General features: G+C 40.4%; 1 protein-coding gene across 3 annotated transcripts in view; it reads left to right on the top strand.

Annotated features, from left to right (window-relative positions):
- POLD3 (DNA polymerase delta 3, accessory subunit) overlaps nt 1–25,049 on the top strand; it is a 47,361-nt gene extending 22,312 nt beyond the window's left edge. For 2 of the 3 annotated variants that reach the window (XM_028515600.2, XM_036028816.1), the window contains exons 6-12: nt 2,429–2,693; nt 3,295–3,367; nt 8,171–8,333; nt 11,734–11,840; nt 17,434–17,546; nt 18,655–18,733; nt 24,301–25,049. In XM_028515600.2, the coding sequence (XP_028371401.1) occupies nt 2,429–2,693; nt 3,295–3,367; nt 8,171–8,333; nt 11,734–11,840; nt 17,434–17,546; nt 18,655–18,733; nt 24,301–24,503 (1,003 nt within the window). In that variant the 3' untranslated portion in view covers nt 24,504–25,049. The remainder of the gene's footprint in view (nt 1–2,428; nt 2,694–3,294; nt 3,368–8,170; nt 8,334–11,733; nt 11,841–17,433; nt 17,547–18,654; nt 18,734–24,300) is intronic. The other variant, XM_036028815.1, reaches the window with a different exon arrangement.
- Nucleotides 25,050–25,788: the final 739 nt, after the last annotated feature.

The raw sequence follows: 25,788 nt of genomic DNA, 5'->3' as shown, positions 1-25,788 counted from the left end.
TGAGAAGCTAAGTACTGAAGTGTCCATTGGATTTAGTGATGGTCTTGGTGAAAGCATTTTCAATGGAGTGATCAGATTCTGGTCGGATAACTCTTTCCAGGAAATATGACTATAAATGGGAGAAAAAAGAGGGAGCTAGCTAAGGAGGATTGAGACTAAAGGCAAAATGCATACGTTTTTTAAGTTGAGAGTGCTTGAACTTGTATTGTTAGGAAAGAGCGATAAAGAGGAAATTGTTGGAGATACTGGGGAGATGAGATAACTAACAGAGGGCACATAGGTACGGAATTTCCAAACAGTGTCTGTAATTTCCACGAAAATAGGGATCGTGTCTGTTTTGTTAACACTCTATACCCATAATGATGCCTGGCAGATGGTAAACATTCAGTAAATAATTGAATGAACTAAAGTTAGACATTATGTTCTTTTTTCTTTAGCTTAAAACCTTGAGTGTAATAAGCATACAGATATTTGTTAAATGAATATTACATAGCTAAAGAGTAATAATTTATAGGTCTGGTTTCTTACAGAAAGATTATAGGAAACAATACTGATACATTTATGTAAATTATGTCATTATATTTCAAAAATAGTCAATTAAAATCTGGTCATGGTATGTTGAGCTCTAAACATTTTTTCTTCTGTTGTATCTAGCAAGTAAGCAAATAAGAATAAAAGTGACACAAAGGTTCAAAATGAAAGTTACACGGGGACCTCTCAAATAAATTTGGCGAGTAGAAATGTGGTAATAGGACACACTTTCATGAAACTTGACTTAAATACTTAAAGTAGCTGCAGTAAAAATGTGAAGAATTTATCTCCAGTAAAGAAGTTTGTATTTGGTCCTGAGAATTATGGGCCAACAGAGATCTGACTCATTGTTTCATGTGTTTTTAAGAAGTGCTGTGACAGGAAGAAAGTTGAAATTTTAGGATTGAGCAGATTCTTCTCTCTTCGGACACGTTCCCAGCCTAGCGTGGTCTCTTCCTTGCTGCCAATTCCTGGTCCTGACCCTAAGGTGTGGAATGTAGACCAAGTGGGGAAAGAGCTGTCGTGGGGCCAGCCTCAGATGTTGACACTGAAACAAAACATTGCTCTCTCCTTGTACATGGAAGGGCCGCAAGGCCGGAGAGGTAGAGTGGTGGGTGCAAGGAAACGATTTCCGTCTGTTCCTAATTCTGACGTGCAAAGAATTTGTGTTAATGTAGGGTTTTCTAGTGTGGACCACAATAAATCAGTGGAAAGTTTTTGGGAGCTGTAAATTCTAGCTTTGGGGCTGTTCAGTCTGTGGTAACTTTTGAAATTAAATGATTTATCAGGGATTTTTTCCCTCAGGCCATTTATTCCAGCAGCCAGTTTTGAAGTTGTGCCTAGGTGATCACTAAGGTAATTGTATTCACTGCAGAGTTTCTTAATCTCCATCGTCTCCCACCTCAAGTGGAGGGGATACATTGAGGATGGGAGAGCCAGAAGCCTTTTGCAGTGGTTTAAACAATCATTCTTTTAATACATATCTCCTGATGCCCTTATATGCCAGGTCTTATACTGGATATCTAAAATATGTAGAGTTCCTTCAAGGAGCTCTTACCTACCCCCAATGAGCAAAAGACTGGGAGGAAGGAAATGTTCTTTGTCAGGAAAAGTTTGGGAACTTTGCTTTAAATAGAGTCATTTGAGAAGCTAGATCGGGTGTCTGTTCATAGTGTGGAAGATTCTTCTGTGGATTTGTGTGGAACTGGCGTATCTACTATGAGTGTTCCTTTAACACCCATGCATACAGTTCCAAATTCCTTCACGTGGCTTTGGCCGTACTTTCTGGTGCTGCTCGTTGGTATCATTAGAAGTCAGGAACAAACGACTGTTGAGGACCGCAGATGGTAGGGGCTGGGGGCTGTGTTCCCAGCTTCTTCCAAGTGTTAAACTGTGATCCACTCTGGCCAGGAGAGTTGCCAGGAAACTTGTTAATATTTAAAGCTCTTAATTTTGATTCAGTCAATATTTATTGCTTATCTAGCCCTATAAGATGAAGGCCTTTAAAAACAGGATGATAACCATTTGGTTTCCCAAGCATGGTGAAATGACTAATCTTTATTATTGTTTGGTGTCTTCTTCCTGTTTAGAATTAAGATGCTTTTTTCAAAACAAGAATATTCAGTATGGTGTGGTAGAGTCCATATCCTAGTTTTGATTTTCAGTCCTACTTCTGTTACTAACCATTGATAGATATATAACCTAGGACAAGTCCCTGACTTCTCTCAAATACTTGTTTATCTGAATGAGAATTTTGCATGAAATAATTTCTGAAATGTGTTCTAGTTCTACAATTTTCTTCTTTTATAGTATTAGACTTAGAAAGTATTATATTAGAGAAGCGAGAGTTTGAAAATAAGGTTCGATATTGACATCAGTGTAACATTTCTGTCCTTAGGTTTAGTGCCATACAGTGTGCCGCTGCGGTCCCTAGAGCTTCTGCCGAAACCTCATCTTCTGAAAAGTTGGAGCAGTCAAATCTTCAGGCGTCAAGTGAGGCACAAGCCAGTAATGAGTTGACCACCAATGGATATGGCCCACCTAGCTCCAAACAGATTTCCCACCAACCTAAAGGAATTATGGGAATGTTTGCCTCTAAAGCTGCTTCTAAAACCCAAGAGACCAACAAAGAAACCAAAACAGAAGTTAAAGAGGTGACAAATGTAAGTCTTCTTTAAAGATGTGCCTTTCAGCTTAGAATGGGTGACTAGACAGGCACTAATAGTTCTGGTGGTAGTAGTTTAAGTACATAAAGTTCTGATATTTAGTTCTAATTTTTATACTTTAGTTGGATGCTTTAATTCTTGGTACTTGCATCTGAAATAGTCCATTTTCTTTTGATAATGCTTCTCACCAAGCCTTGAGCTATTAAGTGGTGGAACCATCATTCAAATTTACTTCTGATGATTATAAATGTAATGTTTTGGATGTTTTTCCCCATCGTGTATCGTACTGCCTCTAATCTATTTTAATTCTGTAAAACTAAGTAGCTTTTAAATATACTCAAGAAAAGTTTAGACATATTCATGGATAGTAATTTTATAAGAACTGTGAGAATCTAAGCTTTGGAGATTAACATCCGATACTGGTGGGTTTGGATTTGTTCTTACACCTAACGCACACACGTTTTGGCATGATTACATAGAGACCGAGCCGGTATGACAGTGTGCTCTGCTGTTAAAGAGATGTTTTTTGAGATTGCTACTTGAAGAGCAGCCTAAACACTAAGAAAAAACTTGTGTGTTTTCTTTTCTATGCTTTTAGGCATCTTTAGCAGGTAACAAAGTACCAGTGAAAGGGAATGTGATGAACAATTTTTTTGGAAAAGCTGCTATGAGTAAGCATGTTTTTACCTTCTTTTGACTATTAATGCATAAATGTTATTATAATAACTTATTACATATCTGAAGTGAAAAGTCATGACCTTCCTCTCATTTTAACCATCTAGGACACTACTATGTAGCACTCCCTAATCCCATCATAAATTATCAATATATCGGTGAAAGGACCCAATCAGAACAGTGGATTTATGGGTGAGCTGGGTTCAGCTTAGATCCCTTGGAGTGTAGTTTACTATTCCTATTTTTACCTCCTGCCTTGAAAAGAGAATTGAATATTTGTTTCATTGAGCTCTTGAAAATGGGGATTAGAACAAAAGGGAGGCTGCCTGGTTCAGCAGCACAGTGTTGAAGTTAATATCTTGGATGCTGAGGTCAGTTTGCCTGCTGTGGTCATTATTATTCTTGTCTCCCAAGGGGCTGCAAGAAACAAAGCTTTGCCTGCCTTCCTTCTTTCCTTCCTTCCTTCCTTCTTTTTAAATATTTTATTTCTTTATTTCTTAGAGAAAGGAGAAGGGAGGAGAAAGAGAGGGAGAGAAGCATCAGTGTGTGGTTGTCCCTTGCACAGGGGACCTGGCCCACAACCCAGGCATGTGTCCTGAGTGGGAATGGAACCGGCGACCCTCTGGTTTGCAGGCCAGCAATCAATCCACTGAGCCACACAAGCCAGGGCCTTTCTTTAGTTATTTTTACAGGTTACTCATAGTAACGAACTAGACATCAGTGTGAATTAGAAGTGCCCAGATAACACTGGCCATCTAAAAAATATCTCATTTATTTAAAAAAAGAAATTTAAATAAGAATTCTTTTGTACGCAAGGAACCAATAGTCACATATTTTCATACTTCTCATATCGAGTAAACATTCCTTGAGGGTATGTGGCAGAATCCCAGAGAGAATGTAGGAGCCGCAGGATAATTATAGCACACTTTCTTGGAGCATCGGTTTTATAAAGATTTTGTGGGGAGGCATTTTATTATGTGCCTTTGCAAGCAAAATTAGTCAGAATTCTGCTTTTCTGTGATGGTCAAATTGGTGGTTGGAGGAGGGATTAGAGTGATAGATTTTATTTGCCGTAAAAGCTATCAGAACATTTTTGTGTTCTGAAAGTATATGGAAAATTTGATGCTTTCAGGTTATTGGGAAGCACGATTGTATTTTTGCAAGTATAGTAAACAAGGAGGGATCCCTGCTTTTGTGAAAATAGACCATGCTAATATCTCTGGCCTGTGTGGTTGGTACTGCTCCATTATACCCAGTCAGATTGTGTGGTTACTGGGTAACTTCAAAGAGGTTCACATGTGTATTTGTTGTTGTTGTTTTTTAATTGCATTTGTAACGTTAAAATCCTGTGAAGTTTGAATTATTATTTTTTTAAAGATTTTATTTATTTTTACAGAGCTGGGAAGGGAGAGAGAAAGAGAGGGAGAGAAACATCAATGTGTAGTTGCCTCTGGTGCACCCCCTACTGGGAACCTGGCCCGAAACCCAGGCATGTGCCCTGATTGGGAATTGAATTGGTGACCCTTTGGTTCACAGACCAGTACTCAGTCTACTGAGCCATGCCAGCCAGGGCTGAATTATTATTTTTAAAGTATGTAAGCTATGAATATTTGCTAATTAGAGAAAAAATAAAACCAGCTTCTTTTTTAAGAAAAAAGCAAATGGCAAATGATGGTGCTGCTTCAGGAAGGCCTGGACATGGGTAGTAGAATCAAACTTTACAGAAGTATACACACATTTATTCATATGTTATTTAGCAAATATTTGTTGAGCACCTACTCTGTGCTAGGCACTATTATGCATTGGTGCTAATGGAGAAAATGTACGTAAACAGGGCTCCTGCTCTCATGTCCCTTTTCTATTGGCAGAGAAACAAATACAAAAACAATGAAATAGTTAATGATTGTAATGTTAGGCAGATAATAAAGGGTGTTATGATAGAATGTAACAGACGGAGAAGGAAAACCTGGGTAAAATAAAAGAATTAAATATTTACCTAATAAAAAGAATGGCTCACCAAAGTTGATTATTTAACATGTTGTTTCAAGGATAAATGTTTAGACTTGAATTATGAATATCTTTATTATATTTAACACAAGACAAGATCATTGCAATGAAAATGAAACTTGAGAGTTAGATGAAGAGAGGTGATGTGGACACTGGAACCATTTACAGCCTAATGCTGGACAATAACAAGTGTTGGCAAGGATGTGGAGAAGTTGAACCCTCATACATTGCTGTGGGGAATGTAAAATGAGATGCTGACTTTAAAAAAAGTGTGGCAATACTACAAAAAGTTAAATCTAGAGGCACCCATTCCCAGGTATCTACTCAAGAATTGAAACATGTATGCAAATGTGCATAGCAGCATTATTTAGAATAGCTAAAAAGTGGAAACAAGCCAAAGGTCCATCATCTGATGAATGGAATGAACAAAGGCGGTATATCCACGCAATGGAATGTTATTTAGTCCAAAAAGAACAAAGTACTGCTACATGCTACAACATGGATGAACCTTGAAACATCATCAGAAATAGAAAGAAGCCAAAAACAAAAGGCCATATATTGTTTGATTCTATTTATAAAAAATGTCTCTAACAGGCAAATCTATAGAGACAGAAAGTAGATTATTGCTTATCAAGGGCTGGGAGTGATGAAAATGTCCTAAAATTACATATTAGTATTGGTTACACAAATAAAAACCACTGAATTGAACACTTTACCAGGGTAAATTTTATGATGTGTGAATTATATCTCAATAACAAAAAATTTAGTGCTTTTTATGTTAAAAAATTGCAGCATTTGGTGACAGTTAAAGTCATCATGTTTCTTTGCTTGAGGGGTTTCATATTTTCTTGAGTATAAAAATGAGAAAGTTTTAATTAGTCAGATAATAAGAGTATTGTAACTTGATCATTTGGGTAACGAGAAAACGTGATTAAATTTTCCTTAATGGTTGCTTGAAGTTGTTGCAATAAACTACCTCTTACCAGTTAATTGGCCAATTGTAGTTTAATATATGTATAAATTGGAGTTCCCAAAATACTGTGAAACTGAGACAGAATAAAACTCTGATTGCTGAATCTGTTTGAACACTGCTATTTTAATTTAGATCAGTTTTATGAAATTGATAGACTTGATATAATAGCGTCTCTTTCCTTAACCCATGAGACAGGTAGGAAATATTTGGAGGTTTTTTCCTCTTAATGATGTAATTTTGAAACAGATGCTAACAAAATGGTTAAGTTATGTAATAGAATGCAGAATTTACATAAACTTTAAAGATACACCTGCAGCCCTGGCTGGTGTGGCTCACTGGTTTGAGTGCCAGCCTGAGAACCAAAGGGTTGCTGGTTTGATTCCCAGTCAGGGCACATGCCTGGGTTGTGGGCCAGGCCCCCAATTGGGGGCACATGAGAGGTAACCACACATTGATGTTTCTCTCCCACTCTTTCTCCCTCCCTTCCCCTTTGTCTAAAAATAAATCAATTAATTAAAAAAAAAAGATATACCTGCACCTCAGAGAACTTTCTTTGGCTTACTCACCGACCCCTGGATTCCTTGGAGATACATGTTTATTCTCTTGTACAGTTTGGTGGGAAAGTTTGAAAAGTACTGATACTTGAGAACAGCGGTAGTGAAGTGTAGGAGAGCACATACCACCGTGCGGCTGGCGGATTCACCCACCGAGACTTACCATTTAAGTTTTCGAAACATAAAGCATAAACAGATTGTATGTTATGCTTTTTTATCCATTATCTATTCTTTCAAATAATATGCTATATTTATAAACTGTTATACCAAGCTCTGTGTAACAGCCAAAAACTAAGATAGCAATAATTTTTTTTCTGTACAATAGATGGTTTAAGCTACTTTATGACATAAAACCAAAACTACTTATTGAAGAGCTTCGTGTTGTTTACAGTTTTCTAAGAGTATTGCGTGACTTCTTTGAAAAAAAAAAACTGTCACTGAGTGTAGCATACAATTCCTATATATTTCTTCTGTCATTCCTCAGATAGCAAGACCCATTCTGCTTAAATGTTTCCATCCCTTGCGCTACACTGCAGTTACTGTGTTTCCAGTGTGGTGTAGGGAAAGGGGAGGGCCTTGGAGGAATTAAACCCATGTAGGTTCATATTCTGGCTCTTCTCCCACCAGTGTTACCTTGGGTAGGTCACTTAACCTCACATACTGATCTCTTTTAACCCTTACAGTGATCTTGTAAATATTACTCTGGTTATTATAGAGAAGACAAACTTTTAGATAAAAGAATGAATGAATTAGGATTTGAACCAAACTTTTCTGATTCCAAAGTAGTCTTTCAATTATATCATTAAGGTAATAGATATTAAAGTATCCAGACTTAAAAAGATAGAAAATAAGGTCTTAGTACAAACTTATGCTGTCACTATTTGTAAGCTGTGTACTCCTGGGAAACATCTTTTAATTATTCTTACTCTTAGTTTCTTCATCTAACAAGTAAGAATGGTATTACCACATAAAGTTGTATTTGTTTTTTTCCTAAGCCTTGCCTTTACTATCATTTTCCCTGGGGGCTGTGATATTATGGGGGGATTAGCAGGAGGCAGAAATGGAAACAGTTATAGCCAGAGTGGTGGTGGGAGGGGAGAAATGTTCTTTGACTCGACCATGAGCTCTGTTAGACAGGGACTGTTTTTTTTAATCCCGTAAGTCCCTGTTCCTAACATTACCTGGCACTTAATAGACTGTCAGAGGAATGATAGATGAATATTGCACGATGGGATTATACATCCTCTGTTATACTTTATTTGTAGATAAACTGAAAGTCAATTTGGATTCAGAGCCAGCACTGAAAGAAGAAAAAATTGTGGAACAACCTCCACTGTCTGTCACTGAACCAAAGCTGGCAGCCCCCACAGGCCTGAAGAAATCCAGCAAAAGAGCAGAGCCTGTTAAGATGCAGCAGGAGAAAAAAAGGTAGGAAAATTTTGTCACTTGTGGGGGAAGAGCGTTTCTGCTGGGCTCAGGCCTGGGAAGGTCTGTTTGGGCTTATTGACAGCGGGCGGTTTTCAGCTGAGTGCTCAGTCCTGCTCAGTGCCTCCAGGATGCAGCTACAGAACCAGAGTGAGGAGAGAAGCTCAGGTCTAATGAAGCAGAACTGGAGTCTGCATTTTACATCATTTAAAGCCCCAAGTCCATTTTTGGGGCCCTACTGATCTAAATTGATTGTCTTTTCTCCTTTGCTTCATTTTAAATTTGTGGACATGGCATCAGTGTGCCTGATTGTGTGTCTGTTTTTCCCTTCAAATTGCAAATGAAGGGTTGCTCTTTCCAGTCAAATTTAAGAGAAAAAGTTCTTTGTTTTCTTTTTATATCAATGAGTTTATTTTTCAAGTGGTAAAATGTAATTAGAAAAGAAAATAAAGAGCACATAAGCTGTTAAAAATGGATCCAGGAATTTGAGACACTACCTCATAGTTGGTAGGAGTGAGTTTGTTGAAAGAAATTCTAAAGGGCACTGTCAGCACTGATAGGCCCAGAAATACTGGACTTCTGTGGCGAGGCTGGGGACACTCTACCAGCAGCACATCAACAAAATGCTGACGTTTCGGAGGGTCAGGGCTCTGTCCAGCGGGGCTCACCTCCTAGGAACATGGGATGCAGATGGATTAAAGTGTCCCGACCGTGGGTACAGCACTCGGTGGTGGTGGTTATTGCCAGGAATGTGTCCAATATTTCAGCACTCAGTGTAATCTTAACTGTGTATTTTTAGTAGATGCCTTTTACCAGGTGGAGGAAGGTGTTGAATTTTGGCAGATACCTTTTCTGCATTTACTGAAATGATTACACAGTGTTTTGGTTAAGGTAGTGAATTACATTGATTTGTTTTCAAATGTTAAACCAACCTTGAATTCTGGGATAAACCCCCACTTGGTTGCTATATATTATTCTTTTTATATATTGCCATATTCTATTTGTTAATGTAAGGATTTTTTACTTCTATATTTACAAAGACTATGGATCAGTTATTTTCTTTTTTAAAAACTATATGTTATTGATTATACTGTTACAGTTGTCTCAATTTTCCCTCCTTTGCCCCACTCTGCCCAGTACCCCCATTCCCTCCAGCAGTGCCCCCAGCTCTAGTTCATGTCCGTGGGTCATGCATATAAAGTTGTTTGGCTACCCCATTTCCTATACTGTTCTTAACATCCTCCTATCTGTTTTTTATCTACCAATTTGTACTTCTTAATCCCTGCACCTTTCCCCTCATTCTCCCCTCCCCCTCCCCCTCCCATGTGATCACCCTCCAAAAGATCTCCATATCTATGATCCTGTTCCTGTTCTGCTTGTTTGCTGAATTTGTTTTTTTGGATTCAGTAGTTGATAGTTGTGAATTTATTGCATTTAAATGTTCATAGTTTTGATCTTCTTTTTCTTACATAATTCCCTTTAACATTTCATATAATAATGGCTTGCTGACCCTGGCTGGTGTGGCTCAGTGGATTGAGTGCTGGCCTGCCAATCAAAGGGTTGCCGGTTCAATTCCCAGTCAGGGCACATGCCTGGGTTGTGGGCCAGGTCTCCCAGTAGGGGGCATGTGAGAGGCAACCACACATTGATGTTTCTCTCCCTTTCTCCCTCCCCTCCCTCTAAAAATAAGTAATAAAATCTCTTTTACTTTGTAATGCGTTTTTAAATCCTTAGTTGTCATACTTCCATTCAGCTTGATTTTCTGATAAATCTGGATGATATTTGTTTGTAGTCTAGTTGTAATTTTTGCTGTAGTTGTGTAAGGAGGTAAAGTGTATTTACCTACACCTCCATCTTGACCGGAAGTCAGTTATTTTCTTTGCTAGTAACATTAATCAGATTTCAGTATTAGAGTTATGCTAACTCCTTAAAATTAGTTGGGAGAAATTTACTCCTTCTCTGTGTTCTGTTTATGTATGATATATATCATTTCTTTATTAAAAGTTTGATAAAATTCACAAGTGAATCTGAGCCTGGAGTTTTCTTTGTGGGAAGGTTTTTTTTTTTTTTTTTTTAATTTTATTTCTTTAACTAGAGCTCTTCACATTTTCTTGTTCTTTTTGGGTGAGTTTGGTTGTGTTTTTAAAGGAATTTGTTTTATCTGTGTTGTTGAGTTTATTGGATTAAAGTTGTTCATATTATAGCCTTATTCTTTGAGTATCTGTAGTTACCACTACAGGTTCCTTCATTTTTTCATTCCTAATATTGGTAATATATATTTTTTGTTTTTTTATCAGTCTTGTCAAAGGCTTAATGATTTTATTACTCTTTTCCCCAGAAATAATGGCTTTTAGCTTTGTAAATTTTCTCTATTGATTTCTGCTATTATCTTTAGTATTTTCTCCTACCTATTTTGGGTTTAATTTATGCTTTTGTAGGTTAAGGTAGAAAAATAAGCTGATTGATAGTTAAAGTTACATAAGAAATAAAATACTTGAAGATAAAAATTATGTCTCTAACACACATTAAGCCCTTGATAAATTATTTGGTTGGCCAAAACGTTCATTTGTTTTTTTCTGTTAAGATGGTTCTCGTAGCTCTTAGTTGTTTTTAACTTCATTTGAAACAATTTTGTTAGATTATATTGTGGCAGGTGTCATGTTAGCGTGCATTTCTCAAAACAGGTGAATTTTTGTGTAGCCATTTTAGTGTTGAAGATGGCGGAAATATGCAACATTTTTAGTTTATTATGCTTTATTATTTCAAGAAAGGTAAAAATGTAGCAAATGCAAAAAAAAAAGATTTGTGCAGTGTGTGGAGAAGGCGCTGTGACTGATCGAACGTGGTCACTAGGGTCACCTCGAGGTCTTATATCTAGGCCTTTGCTCATATTGCTTTTTCTCTTTAAAATATATATCCCTTTTCCATCTGATGAACTTCTTAGCTTTTAAAGTTTTCAAGTAAAACTCATGTCACATAGCATTTGTCCAGTAAAATTTATCACATTGTATTATAGTTAGTAGTGCCTCTCTCTGTTTTTCCAGGCAAAGCTCCTTGAGAACAGTATTTTCTTGATGTTTACGTCCCTCGTGTTTAGCAAAGAGCCTCATGTATGTAGGGAGTAGCTGCTTATTTAATTCTTGTTGAATTATTGAAAGGCCATAGGGGAAGTAAGAACTTAGAAAGTTTTTCAGTAACCTGGCAGTGCTTTCCAGCGATCCACAGAGAGCTAGAGAAGATTATTCTGGTCACCCCATGAAGTAACCTACTTATTTGTGGTCAGTGAACCTTAAAAAGAACTCTTATTAGTCTGCTTTGACTCTTATATCCTCTGGAATTAAGTTATGAATACTTACAATTTTATTTTGCATAACACGCTTACCTTTTTCCTGGATGGCCGCAGGGGGAAGCGAGTGGAGCTGTCTGATGACGAAACGAAAGAAACTGTGAGCACAAAGAGAAAGAGGAGAAGAGTCAAACTTCCCGAGTCTGATAGCAGTGAAGATGAAGGTGGGCATTGCTGTTACTTTTTGGCTAGTGGGATTATCTGTCAGCTCATGCTGCCAAAACAAAAATACCATAGATTGGGTGGTTTAAACAACAGAAATTCATTCCTCACAGTTTTAAAGGCCGAGAAGTCCAAAATCAAAGAACTGGCTCAGTTCTCGGGCAGAGCTCCCTTTCTGGTTTGCAGAAGGACACCTGGTTTTGCTCTGTCCTCATGTGGCAGGAAGAGAAATCTCCTTTCTCATGTCTCATTAATAAAGGCACTAATCTCATCCACGAGGGCTCTACTCTTATAACTCAATTACTTCCCCAAACCCTCTCTTCAGAGTACCATCACATTAGGGACTGGGGCTTCAACATATGAATTTGGGGGAAACATAAACATTTAGTCTACCGCAGGGGTCATTTCTTACTATGATGCTCAAAGAGCTAATTAGTGATTTATTATGGGTCACAACACTAGTAGTCCTAGCATTGAGACACATACAGCACCTGTTTCTGTTTAAAACCTGCTTTAGCCTTTTGACCAGAACTGTAATTTTCTTGTAATTTGCCAAAATAACACACAAAGAGAAAGAAGATAAGGATTATTAACATATCGTCAAAGGCCTTTTATTTTTTTTAATTTTGTTTTTCAATTAGTTTACATTCAGTATCAGTTAGTATTAGTTTCAGATGTACAGCGTAGTGGTCAGATAGCACCACACTTCACAGTGTGTTCCCCTGATGTTTCAAGTCCCCACCCGGCGCCATGCACAGTTCCTACGCTATTGCCTCTATTCCCTGGACTGTACTGCACATCCCCAGGGCTGTTTTGTGACTGCCGATTTGTAGTTACCAATCCCTTCACCTTTTTCACCCAGCCCCACCCCACCTGCCCTCCCAGCTGTTTCAGTTTTGTTTGTTCATTTATTTTGCTCTTTAGATTCCACATATAAGTGAAGTCATATGGCATTTGTCATTCTTTGTCTGACTTATTTCACTTAGCATAATGCCCTCCAGGTCCATCCATGCTGTTGCAAATATTAAGATTTCTTTTTTATGGCCAAGTAATATTCCACCGTATAGATGTATGACAACCTTTTTTATCCACTCATCTATTGATGAGCACTTGCGTTGCTTATAGGGGTGCACATATTCTTTCAAATTAGTAATATTTTGGGTTTCTCTGAATATATACCCAGAGTGGAATCGCTGGGTCATAAGGCAGGCCCATTTTTTATTTTTTGAAGAACCTCCCTACTGTTTTCCCCAGTGGCTGCACCAGTCTGCATTCCCACCAGCAGGGCAAGTTTGTTGATCAATGATGGCCATTCTGACATGTGTCGAGGTGCTGTGTCGTTGTGGTTTTAATTTGCATTTCTCAGATGATTAATGATGTTGAGCATCTTTTCCTATGTTGGCCATCTGTGTGTCCTTCTTGGAGAAGTGTCTGTTCAAGTCCTCTACCTATTTTTCAAAAGAAAATTCCCAAGTGTGTTGATGAAACAACCATCAAGGAACATTCTGACCAGTTAAGAGTTGAGAAATGGAAGCAACTCTATGCAGACTCATGGGAAAATAACTTAGGAATGTGTTAATTGGAACAGTCCCACCTATATCCAACCAGGAAAAGAACTTGGGGAAGGTTCTGGAAAAGTCTTTGAAGCCGTGAACCTGATGTGCATTAGAAGGGGAGACCAGCGGCCCTGCTGTTGTCAGTGAAGGAGGCAGCTCTGCTCCAGGGAGTTACTGTGGTTGACCGAATGCTCATTACATACTTTTGAAATACTCTCTGAAATTCTGACCCTTAGCCCACAAAAGTCATACCCATGGGTGATTGGAAATGTGAGTGGGCTTATTTAGTTTGGAAAGGAGCGAGCAGAAATGTGACAAGAGACGGACAGCTTATAGCACCAGATGATATAGAGCAGAGGCTCTCAGATTTTTTCTCTGGCAAAGATAACTTTTGGCATATGACTAAATTTATAAACCTTGGCCATTTTACTCCTAAATTTCTTTGTCTCGAAGCCAGTGGGATTTTATTTTAAACCTTTCTACAGTCTCTAACATATTGTTTTATTTCTGTTATGCTGAATAGGTGCTATTAGTTTTGTATGTCGTCGTAAGCTTACAGTTAGCAGATGAGCATCAGGAGTGGAGGAAATGGCGGGGACTTTGGGGTCAGACAGAGTGAGTTTAAATCTTACCTCCAGCACTTACTGTGTGACCCGTTAGACAGATTACTTAACTTCTTCAGTTCCTCTATTTCTCATGCCTAAAATGGGGGTGTCACTAGAAACTGTGTAGGCTTTTTATGAACATTGAATAAGATGATGTATCCCAAGTGCCAGGACAGCACTGGACAGAGACTGGCTTTTATTACTGTCCCCCCACTCTTCCCGTTGAGTTGTTCGGTCAGTAACAGTAGTAAGTGCATTCGCAGTACCTTCTCTCAGGAAATCCCCGTCACCTTCGTATCCTTAACTCTGTGCTGAGGACACTGTTCCTTTCTCCCCTCCCTGAGAGTCATAAGCGCCTTTAGCAATTCTATATACTCTCTTTGTAAAGCAAGACAGGACTGGACCCCAAAAGAAGTAACATTAAGAACTGTCTACATTGCTAGGAAGAAATAGTTTAACCAATATATTTAAGTCTTTGTTAACATTTTCAGTCCTTGCAGACTGCTTATGCAGAATTTAAGCAAATGACTCCTTACGAAGGTTAGGATAGGTAGCAAAAAAGTTTCCTGGGATGCTAGGAATGATTTCCAGGAATTCTATTTACCAATCTCTGCCAGAAAGTTCTGATAAACAGTAGTTACCTTGCTGGATCCCTGAAGTTAGTTTTACCACAGTGGTGTTATTCTGCTTCCTGGGCTAAGTGATGTTTCACTACCTGAGTGATTGACATCTGTAGAACTGCAAATTTGTTACAGATATACAGGTGGGGCAAAAGTAGGTTTACAGTTGTGAGTACAGAAAACACAAAGCTTATTCTTGTATTACTTATTTATTATTGTATTATTTCCCATACAAACAACTGAAAAACTGCTTTTACCCTGCCCTGTATTTCACTGACACCAGTGCACCTGGCGCTCCACGCGTTCACGTCACTGAGAGTGTGCTGAGGGGCGATGCGTAGCTCGATGAGAAAGACTCAGTCAGACAGACGTGGATTCTAGCATGTGAATGGGGGCAAGTTTGTTTTTTTTTTTTAATCTCTCTGAATGAACCTCAGTTCTTTAAAACAGCAGTAATAGTGACAGTAATAATGAGTTTGTGGGATTGTTATGAGCATGAATGATTAATGTTTGTAAAGCCCAGAAAACTAGTTGTTTTCCCTATTCTTTCTTAAGACATTTCATTTTTTAAAACATTTTAAGCAAAGTAGTACTTATGTACAATTTCAAAATCAGATAAAACGAGTTTTATAATAGATAGTAACCTCTCCTATCTCACTTTTCTGACTGATGCTTCTTGTCAACTTTCTCCATTTACCTTCCGTCATCTAGGGATTGGTTGAAATTTCTTAGTCATTAAGAGCCCTTTGCTCCTCTTCTGCTTTCTTCCTTGGTATGGGGGGAAGGGATTTACAACATTTCATTATTTTTTTTAAAGATTTTATTTATTTATTTTTAGAGAGGGAAGGGAGGGAGATAGAGAGAGAGAGAGAGAGAGAGAAACATCAATGTGCGGTTGCTGGGGGTCGTGGCCTGCAACCCAGGCATGTACCCTGACTGGGAATCGAACCTGCAACACTTTGGTTCGCAGCCTGAGCTCAATCCACTGAGCTACACCAGCCAGGACATTTCATTATTTTATCATTATAATGTTTCTCTCTGGGCAGGGGGAGGGTAGACAGGAAGGTATATGCTAAATCTTTCTTGACCAAGAACCCCTCATCCCAAATTTAGTTCAGAAAATGATTTTTCCCTTTATTTAAAAAAAATTATTACTGTGTGCTCAATACCAAGGAAACCATGGCACCTCTGCCTCTGGGTCCGGAGGGGGGTCTGGAGGAGAAACAGTTCCATACGGGCAGGGAGAAGGGTCTCAGAGGGCACCGCTGAGATGGTGTTTTCCTTGCGTGAGTGGTTACAGAACTGGAAGTAGAGGAAGTACTCCTAAGTTTATTACTGTGAGCACTCAGAATTCCTTTTCTTTGGCTTCCTCACTGCATAAACTTTCCTCCTTCCACTGTAACACGATTATGACACAGCTTTTTTAATAGCTATACTCTCAGGAGAAAATTGGGTGCTTGGTTCTGTGGTTTAACTTTTGCTTGCTCGAGCGCCCGTCAGGGTCTGGCCTCCCAGAGCTGGGTTAATGGATAGACCACTCTCTCGTCACGTGTCTGTCTCTTGTGGCCCAGGGCTCACAAGGTTTGGGGCCCATTTCATACTTGGAATGTATAATTTATTGTTTTGTCCTGGCTCTTGTTCTGCTTCACCTCTTTAGGTCATTTGGCCTTGAACCCTCCACTGTCATAATTTTTAACACTGACCTAATCAATTGGGAGGGTTTCAGATCCAAGACTTGTGCTAAGAATTTGAATACAGCCAGGAGATTCAGGGAGCAGGTGTGGCTAAGCAGCCACCCAGTCCCTTGACCAGCAGTTTCTCTGTGGTAATTAAGCAATAGGGCAGCTGAGGATTTTCACTCCCTCTCATGGGCCTGAAGACCACTGTTAATGGAACTAGGCGGAAACGACGGGATCACTCTGGTGATGTTCTCTTCTCGGTGACACCAGGCCCACAGCGATGTTTTTTTCCTAAAAGTGTCCTCAGTGTAGCAAAACAAGCCTCAGCAGTGGGGCTGTCGCTAGTAATAGTTCCCATGCAACATATTAAGCAGGTCTTAGTTGTTGGAGCTGTAATTATGATCATTTCGAAGATGATTTCCCCACTCCCCAGAGTTTATGCTCTTAACATCAGCTGGAAAGTTTCAGTCTGACAAGCATCTCGGGTGATTGCACATAATCCTCAGACCACAGTCACAAAGACTCTGCCGTAAAACATTTGGTGTAGTCTTAGACTATCTCCACTTACTTGATCTTCAGAAAAAATGTGTGGTCCCGAATGGTGAGGGAGCATGGGACAGCTGGAGTAGTGAGACTGAGGAAGCAGACCGACCGGGGTGTAAACCCTTCTGCCTCAGCTGCATGCTCTGACCTTGTCAGGTTATCCTCTCTGGACCTCTGGCTACTCAGTTCTAATCTGTGAACAATATGTGTCTCTTAGGGTTGTCTGAGAATAAAGAGAAACAGTGTAAGTGATGAATATGACCCATGGTGGGTGATCTGTGGGTACCGATAAAACAATTTCATGTCCTAACTTCTCTGTAAAATACAGGGTTTAGTTAAGATCATCTCTATAGCACATTCTAGCTCTAATAATTCTTAATTCTCTAATTTTCTCTATATAAAGTTAATAAGCTGTATATTTTATATATGTGTAGATATATATATAACTGTAGGGTCCTTAGTTGTCATGAATTACTGCCAACAGCAGTAATGTCCTTTGCTGGATGTGGAAACTTAGAGAGCCAGTGGAGAAGGTGATGTACCAGATGATGCTGTTGTAGCTCTCTTTTCTAAGCCTGTTTCATAATTTCAGTCATACCAGATTCTCCTGGGGCTTATGAAGCTGTGTCACCATCCCCACCTCCTCCTGCGTCTCCCCCTCCTGACCCAGCACCGAAGACTGAACCAGAGCCTCCTTCTGTCAAGGTACAGCTTTACTGGGATGGTTGCCTTTCTGTGTGTTCCTCTTCACCCAAGGACCTAAAACGACCATTAAATCTGTTCTCTGCTGTGTGCTTCCCAAATGCCAGTAGATGGCTCTTGTCTCATTCTGCTCTCCTATAGGTCATAAGAATGGACACTCGCTATCTTCTCTCCTGATGTGAGATTTCAGCTGTAGGTCAGTTTCAGGAAGGTGGCCGGGGTGGGTACTGGGTGCCGGTTCTGCTACCCAGTTCCCCTTGGAATTGTGCAAAATGACATCTTGCCTGCGTCAGAGCAGTGTGTGAAAGATATAAAACAAACAATTTACGCATGTTAGTTACTCTCCCAGAAAAGAGCTGGAGGAGAAAAGCTGGCAACAAATTGAGAACCCAGTTTTGAGTGATCTTTAGCTGCATCTTGCCTGCATCTGTTAGGGCAGGAAATAGTTGAGAAGATGGGTGCTGACAAATTTCTTTTTCCTTTATAAGTATCATTTTTCCTGAATTCATTGTATTAAGACTGTCATTTAAATTTTGTGTTGATTTCTTCATTAGCCAAAGAGCAGATGGGATTAAAGACCAGTGGCAATAAAAGGAAAGCAATGTCAGTCTGAGACTAGATTAGATTAGATGGACGTGATGTTGCAGTGTCAAGGCTGAAAGAAATACCTACAGCAAGGGCAGATGCCCTGGAAATCTCTGGTCTGGCCCAGGGCCCCGCCCTGTGTGCTCCCATCCTCCCTGTCTCCACCCTGCAGGGCAGCCCCGTTGCAGTGGTCTGCTTCCCTCACCTCTCTTCTCTACTGAGGTTCTTGTCCTGTTGGTCTTTTTAACCCATGGTGCCTGCACCACCCAACCAAAGTATGTTGCTGAGTGAACACAGGTTTTTGCTCAACATGTTACCTTTCTCACTGACATGACATGCAAGCCTGCACAGACGCTGAGCACACCTCACCTGTGTGGTAGGCTGGTCCTCCTAAAGGAGGCGTGTAAGTTCCTCACTCAGCTGTTTTTATCATCACAGGGTACTGGAGGTTGATTGTTATAAATTAAAAGTTTATTTTTCTCTGGTTTTATGGGTCGCCTTAATGTTGTAACCTCTGATCTTTTAGATCATAGGCGGAGAAAACAAAAGAAAACGAAAGCGTGTGCTGAAATCTAGAATGTTTCTGGATGAGGATGGCTGCATGGGTAAGAAAAACTGGGGGCTCCCAGTCCAGAGAGAGTTATTCCCGTAGAGAGGCACCTTTATAGAGCGACGTGCCTCCCACTTCTGTGTGCTTGGACTCACCCCCGGCTGATGCCTTGCTGCTTCTGTGGCCCACGCTTGAGTAGCACAGCGTAGAGACCACTACAGCTAAAGTTAGAACACCTGGTTCTTATTTGGACCGCACACTATAAAAATAAGCTTTGAGATCTTGGATAAAAGTTATGTCATCTCATGTGGGGAGTTTCTTGATCTGTGGAATGGAGGTAGCATTTCCATTTTGTGGGGTTATGGTGAAGATTCAGATGAGGCGATACATCTAAAAACACTTTCAAGATGGAAATCATAATACCAACTTAAAATGTTATTGTAGATGTTGAGAAACATTTGTCTTTTTTAGAATGGCCACTTTACACATAGGAACAGTGGAAAAGAAGCCCCTACTGATGATTAGACGGAAGAGAGTGTCGTGAGTCTTTGGTATTCGTCCCATTTGTCTCTCATGGAGTCTGACTCTTCCACATTGCTTCCTCAGGGTTCCCTGTGGGTAGGCTGAGTTGGGTACAAGCACGTGCTTTTAGTGGAGGCCTTGAGGGGAGCAGAATTTAGGCTTTGAAACAACCAAAGTGTCTTTTGACAGATGAGTGAATGAATTAAGAAGTTGTGTGTGTGTGTAAAATGGAATATTATTTAGCCATTAAAAACAAAACAAAACAAAACGAAGAAATTCTGCTGCATGTGACGAGGATGGACCTTGAGGGAATTGTTCTAAATGAAATTAAGTCCGAGAAAGTGACAAGTCCTACATGATCTAATTTACACCTGTAGAACCTTAAAAAAAAACAACTCAGGCACAAAGGGATGAGATCTGTGGTTACCAGAGGCGGGGGATGGGAGAACGGTGGTCCAAAGGCGCAGACTTCCAGTCATAAGACACGTAAGTGCTCGGGATGTATGTACAGTGTGGTGGCTTGGTTAACACTGATGTATGATATACATGAAAGGAAAGCATGTATCCGAAGAGTTCTCTTCACAAGGAAAAAAATTTTGTTTTCTCTTTTTATTGGGTTGGCAAAGAAGTTTTAGTTTTTTTCCATATGATGGCTCTAATAGTGGTTAGTTGTGTTTAACTTCATTCAAAACAAGTTAGGTTGTATTGTGACACCTGTCATATCAGCATGCATTAAAAAAACTTTACAAATTAGTGTATTTTTGAGCGGTCATTTTAATATTGAAGATAGAAGAATATATGCAACACTTTTGGCATATTATGCTTTATTTCAAAAAGGTAAAAACACAACTGAAACGCAAAAGTAGATTTGTGCAGTGTTTGGTGAAGGTGCTGTGACTGACTGAATGTGTCAGAAGTGGTTTGTGAAGTTTCTTGGTATTATTGACAGTTTGGCCAAATAATTCTTTGCTGTGGGGCTGTCTTATGCATTGGAAGATGTTCAGCAGCACCCCTGGCCTCTACCCACTAGAAGCCAAGAGTGGGAGGTAGCCGACATGCTCAAAATATCCAAATCAGTAAAGTTATTGTGAAAATGAAAAATGCATCTTTAATTTTATGGGAAAAAACCATATAGCTGTTCTGGCCAATCCCATGTTTATATGAGATGATGGGCACTACCTACTGATAAAACCTACAGCGGTTATCATTTTACTGTATACGGAAGTCAAACCATTATGCCCTACACCTGAAACTTCTACAGTGGTGTACTTCAATTATATTTCAGTAAAACCAGAAAAATATACTTAGCATTTTTAAAAAACGAATTCAGGCTTTGAGTCATTGCCTGATTCTTCAGCCATGTTTTAGCTTCTACCTTTTCCACTGTGGACGCAGATTGCGTGGGGCCTTTGGGGGTTGGGCTGGAGGCCTGGTGGGCAGCTCTGATGCTGGTCCGAGTTTCTGTATTCGACAGAGTTGTGGTTTGGCCCTCAGTCCACTCATTAGTCGGATTGGCCCATCACTGTCATTACTTCTTTCCTGTCGCACCTGCCACACCTGCCATAGCACGGCTGTCCTAGAGGAGTATTTTTTTCCCTTTCTTGACTTTCCTTTCCTTGTTCAAACTTTTGTCTTAAAAATATTGACTGACTGAAGAACCAGTTTTTCATAAGCAATGTGGTTGTTAAAACTAGTGAAGATGTCTTATCAGTTGTGAGCCTTGTCCCATTTTTCCCCTCCGACTCCTCCGGAAAGGCCTGTGACACTTGTAGCATATGATTGGGGAATAAACTCCCTTACATGTGGAAATTCTGTCTTTTCGGTGCCAAATTTATTGTGAGCCTGTGAATTCTGGACTTTGAGGAGTAGTCTGTTTTGGTTTGAGTCTTCTAGGAGTGCATTTTCAAGCATCTTAGTTTGACAGTTGGTAGTAAGTAATATATGTAATTTCTGTTGAAATTCTTATTTTTTTCTTTTAAATATAAGAGGACAGAAGCATCAGTGCTACGTGTGTTTTTTCCCTTCTACCCCAAAAGAAAACTGTCAAGTATATCTTTGTGAGAATTCTTTGGGAATTTGTGGCTAGTCACCTATTGTTTTGTTCAAAACCCAGTCCTCAGGCTGTGGCCAGGTGTGGTGTGGGGGCATTTTTGCAGTCCTGTCTCCAGACAGGACTATTAAGAGCCTTGGATGCAGCAATGAAAACTGTGCTCACATAGCAGTTTTTTTTTTTTAAGGTTTTTAATCCAAGCTCAACCTAATGAATCTTGGCTTCTGTTACCAACAGAGGAGTTCTGCTTTCCTGTCTGCTCACACTGTTCCAGATGCATCGGCACAGCGGTCTTGCCCTGTCCTATGCCGGGTCAGGCTTGGTCTGTGGGTTTAAAAAGCTGATCTTTTCCTTTCTGTGAGTTTGCTACAGAGACTGGGATTTGGGGCCCTGAGCTGGTGGTTGACTTCTAGACAGGGTGGATTCCTAAAGCAAAACCATTGATGGAAAAGAATCCTGATGTTACCCAGGCAAACTGAACCTTTTTAAATGGCATCCCAGAAAAGGGGTATGTTGTTCAGCTAAAGTAATGATTCTATATTTTTATGCTGAAATGTCCTTTGTCCTGTAGTTTGAAGTAGCCACAGCTTTGCATGTAGAAAATGCTCCTTCTGGTATACAAAGTGTGCTGCTAAAGAAATTTTGTTGGTGCTGCCCTGACTGGTTTAACTTCCCCCTCCTCCAATGCATTGCACAAAATTGGTGATGAAACAACCAGTGGTTTTATTAATAAGTAATGAAATAATGAGCTAATTGATGTCATGCAGCCATTTGAACACAGAATATATCTCATGAAGGAAGGAGCAAGTCTCTACCACCAATTAGTAGTGAGTTGTTTCTTTTCTGTGGCTGTAGACGGCTCTTCAGACCTCCCTCACACTCAGAGATGCTGAGTAACTAACAGCTGACAAGCTTGTCCCGGTCATCCAGTTACATTATGCTTTTGAAGTTGCAGGCAAGATGGTGGGGATGGTGTTATGGATCACAGTTGCTGAACTACTAATAGGTATTTCAAGGAACTTCCCTAAATATCTTAGAGCAGCATTTCTCAAACTTAGCTGAGGATATATGCATTACCTGAAGATCTTGCTACAATTCAAATTCTGATTCAGTAGGCCTTAGGTAGGCCCTGAGATTCTGCATCTCTAATAAGCTCATGGGAGAGTAATGGCCTCTGGCCTATGGAGCAAAGGTGAGTAGGAAAACCTTTGAGAATGCTTAATATACAGGATCCTGCACAAATAGCACCCCTATTGTATTACAGAAATCTTATTACAAAATCATAAGCTTGTAATTCTGTAACATAACTATCACACCCAGGTACACTGTATGATATTTTAGATGAAATGTTCAAATGAAAACCATAAATTATTACACCCATATTACTACCCTGCCAACCACACTCAAGCAGGCCTTACGTCTGTTGGACCCTGTATAGTTAACACTTACCAGTGTCTTTAGCCTGTAAGTTGGCAGGAATCAGCAAATTCTAGGCTCTTGAAAGTAATGGCAAATTCTGGGAACTCTTAGGGAGGGGCTGTTAATTATGCAACCTTAATGGCATTGGAGGGCATGAGGTGCAGGAACGCTCCAATGTCAGTAGCCAGTTGACCTCCAGCGTGGCCCATTGTGAGGGAAAAGACAGCATTGGAGGGGCTTTCCAAAAACTGCTAGGAGAGCTGGGGGGAAGAAAAGTGATTCTCAAGGTGAGATCCCCAGACGTGTTGGAAAAGCAAGTACGCAGGTCCACCCCAGACCTACGGAACCTGAAACTCTGGAGATAGAGCCCAGCAGTGCGTTTCAACAAGCCCTCCAGGGGGTTCCGATGCACATTCAAGTTTGAGATTGTTTGAATGGCGGACAGGGTATAAGGACATAGAGACATTTGGTTCCAATGCTAATGCCTCTGGGCCAATTTGACATGTATTTTATTAGAGAGAAATAATAACTAAGAGCATACAACAATCATTGTTTTTAAGTGGAAAAAATACCTTTCACTTTAATCATCTGAGCATTTATTATGCATATTTGGTTACTCTATTGAGCTAAGAAAAGATGTTTTTCTTTATTATTTCTCCATGGTTCCTGCAACCAGAAAGGCTGAGGAAGAATTTAGATGGCGCTGGTTATAAACTGCTTCAGCTCTCTAAGGGCAGGAAGGCAGCACTGTTCTGCTTCTCGTGCTTGGTGTGTGCATCGCAGGAACATTGAAGAGACACCCTCATGAGTTCTGTGACGTAGCTCGTGGGAGCCAATGTCTGTGCCCTTTGGAGCTTCCTTATGCTGACTGCTCACTAGTATAAGGCTTTTCAAAGTTTTCATTAGGCAGATTTCAACGAGTTTTATTGGCAGGGGAAAAAGTAAAATTTGCCTTTGGCTGATAGGGAGTGAGAGAATCAGTAACTATGTGTGTCATTGTATCACTGTCCATCCTTAAAACCATCCGGTTTGTCATCTGGCAGTTTGCTGGGGGCAGTTATCTTCACGATGTAGATCACTAGTAAAGCTTGGGTTATTTAGCAGTCATTCAAAATTAAGAACCAAACAATTGAGTAACTAACCTCCAATTCTGTGCACTTGGGATGTGCAGAGAGTGGGTGACGTCAGGATAGAGCTAGTCAGGGAGTCTGTGGTGGTGAGCCTGGCTAGATGGGGTTGAAACTGGCAAATAGAGCAGAGATTAAGACTAGGAAAATGAGCAGTGGAAATAGGCAGGCACTGATTAGAGCGCAGGAATTAGCTACTGTAGACCAGGACCCAAATGCAGGATTCGGGCAGTCAAATGATAGAGGCCCATTTAAAGGGACAGGACATAGCAGTGAGGGAATAAGGATGAATGTGGATTCCGAGCCCCAATTAGAGGCCGTGTGAGCTCAAGGTACCCCATACTTCCCACCTGAGGCTGGATCTGGTCTCCCAGCGGGAAAAGGCTCTGGTAGAAGATGAGCACACCTTCCCTGAACAGAGGGCCTGAGGGGACCTGGGTGAACAAGAGTAGTCTTCTAAATCACTCAGCCCACACACGTTTCATTTTTTCCTTATTTTACCAGTGACTGAAAAAGTCTACGAGAGCGAATCCTGCACAGACAGCGAAGAAGAACCTAAGATGAAGACATCATCCATACACAGACCCCCAGCAGTGACTGTCAAAAAAGAGCCCAAAGAGGAACGAAAGGGCCCCAAGAAAGGGACTGCTGCTGGGGGCAAAGCCAACAGACAAGTGTCCATCACTGGCTTCTTCCCGAGGAAGTGACCGCCATCTCTGTCGGGTCAGAGGTGTGGAATGGTCAGGGAGGAGACCAAGACGTACAGACTCTCGCTTACTGTGTAAGTTCATCCAGCGCCTCGCCTCACCTATGTCAGAGGACCGTTCTTTCGTCTTGTAAGGTTTATACTACCGGTTTCTAGGCAAAAAGAAGTCACCTGGAAGCAAGAGGCAAAAGAATATTTAAAAAGATGTTACCTTCTAATGACATTTTTAAAGCACAGTCTTTGACCTGTCCAGCAGAAGACTTTACTCCAAAAAAAACTGGAACAGGTTTCAGAATTACCACTGCAGCCATTTAGTGGCTAACCCACCTCGCCCTACCTACCCCGTGTCCTGATCTGCATATGGCTCTGGGAGTATTCCTCCTCATTCCTTTGTATTCTGTGGACTCGTGTGGTATTCTTTTATCCCTGAATTTTATTGGATATGTTTACCACTCCCTTATCATCCCTTCCCCTCTAACACAGTTCTTTGTGAAGCCGTTTTCTGTAACTTTGAAATCTTGGGTGAACTAAAGGCTGAAACAAAAATCTCCCTATAATCATCTTTTCCTCCATTATAAAGTGCACTGACGCCTGGCCACATGCCAGCTCCCTACTTGTGTTCTGCCCCTTCCACAAAAGCTCTCTAGCTCACAGTTAGCAGTTTGGGAGACCTCAGGCGGAGCACAAACAGAAGTGTAAGGGTGTGTTCGGCTCCACCAGAAATCACGGAGAGTCAGTACTGACAGTGTTAGAAGGTGTGTCGTGTGGCTGACACGGGTGTGCTGTGTGGTGCTCTTTGTGATTTTGGTCTCCTCCCCTCTCACCCTTTCCCACTTCAATACCCAGAGAGTGAAACCCATACAATGAATTGAAGGCTGAAAAGAAATCTTTTCCTACATGCAGCATGTAACAGTCAAGTAAAATTTTTTCTTAACGAAACCGAGTGTTCAGAAACAACAGTTTTCCAGGAAGTTCATGAGGAAGAGAGAAAAGCACACACTTACAATACAGATGTTGCTCCTCTGTATTTTTAAACCTTCCGTTTGCCTGAAAGTACAGGCTCCCCAAGAAGAGATAGAGAGACTGAATTATTAGGCGGTCCAAACTGCTATTAAATATTTTCATTTGTTCCTTAAGGAAAATCATGTACTTCAGTGATAGCTTTTAAGCGACTTCCATTGTGCCTGGACAGTGGGCTCAGTGGACGGAGATGGAGTGGCAGTGACCTGCACGGTGAGCTCTGGGGACGGGAACACGGGCTTGGCTGCTGGTGTGATTCACGGCAA

The sequence above is a fragment of the Phyllostomus discolor genome, chromosome 6, assembly GCF_004126475.2.
Source record: "Phyllostomus discolor isolate MPI-MPIP mPhyDis1 chromosome 6, mPhyDis1.pri.v3, whole genome shotgun sequence".
NCBI lineage: Eukaryota > Metazoa > Chordata > Mammalia > Chiroptera > Phyllostomidae > Phyllostomus > Phyllostomus discolor.
The sequence above is the reverse complement of the archived record's forward strand: the minus strand, read 5'-3'. Positions and strand labels throughout refer to the sequence as shown.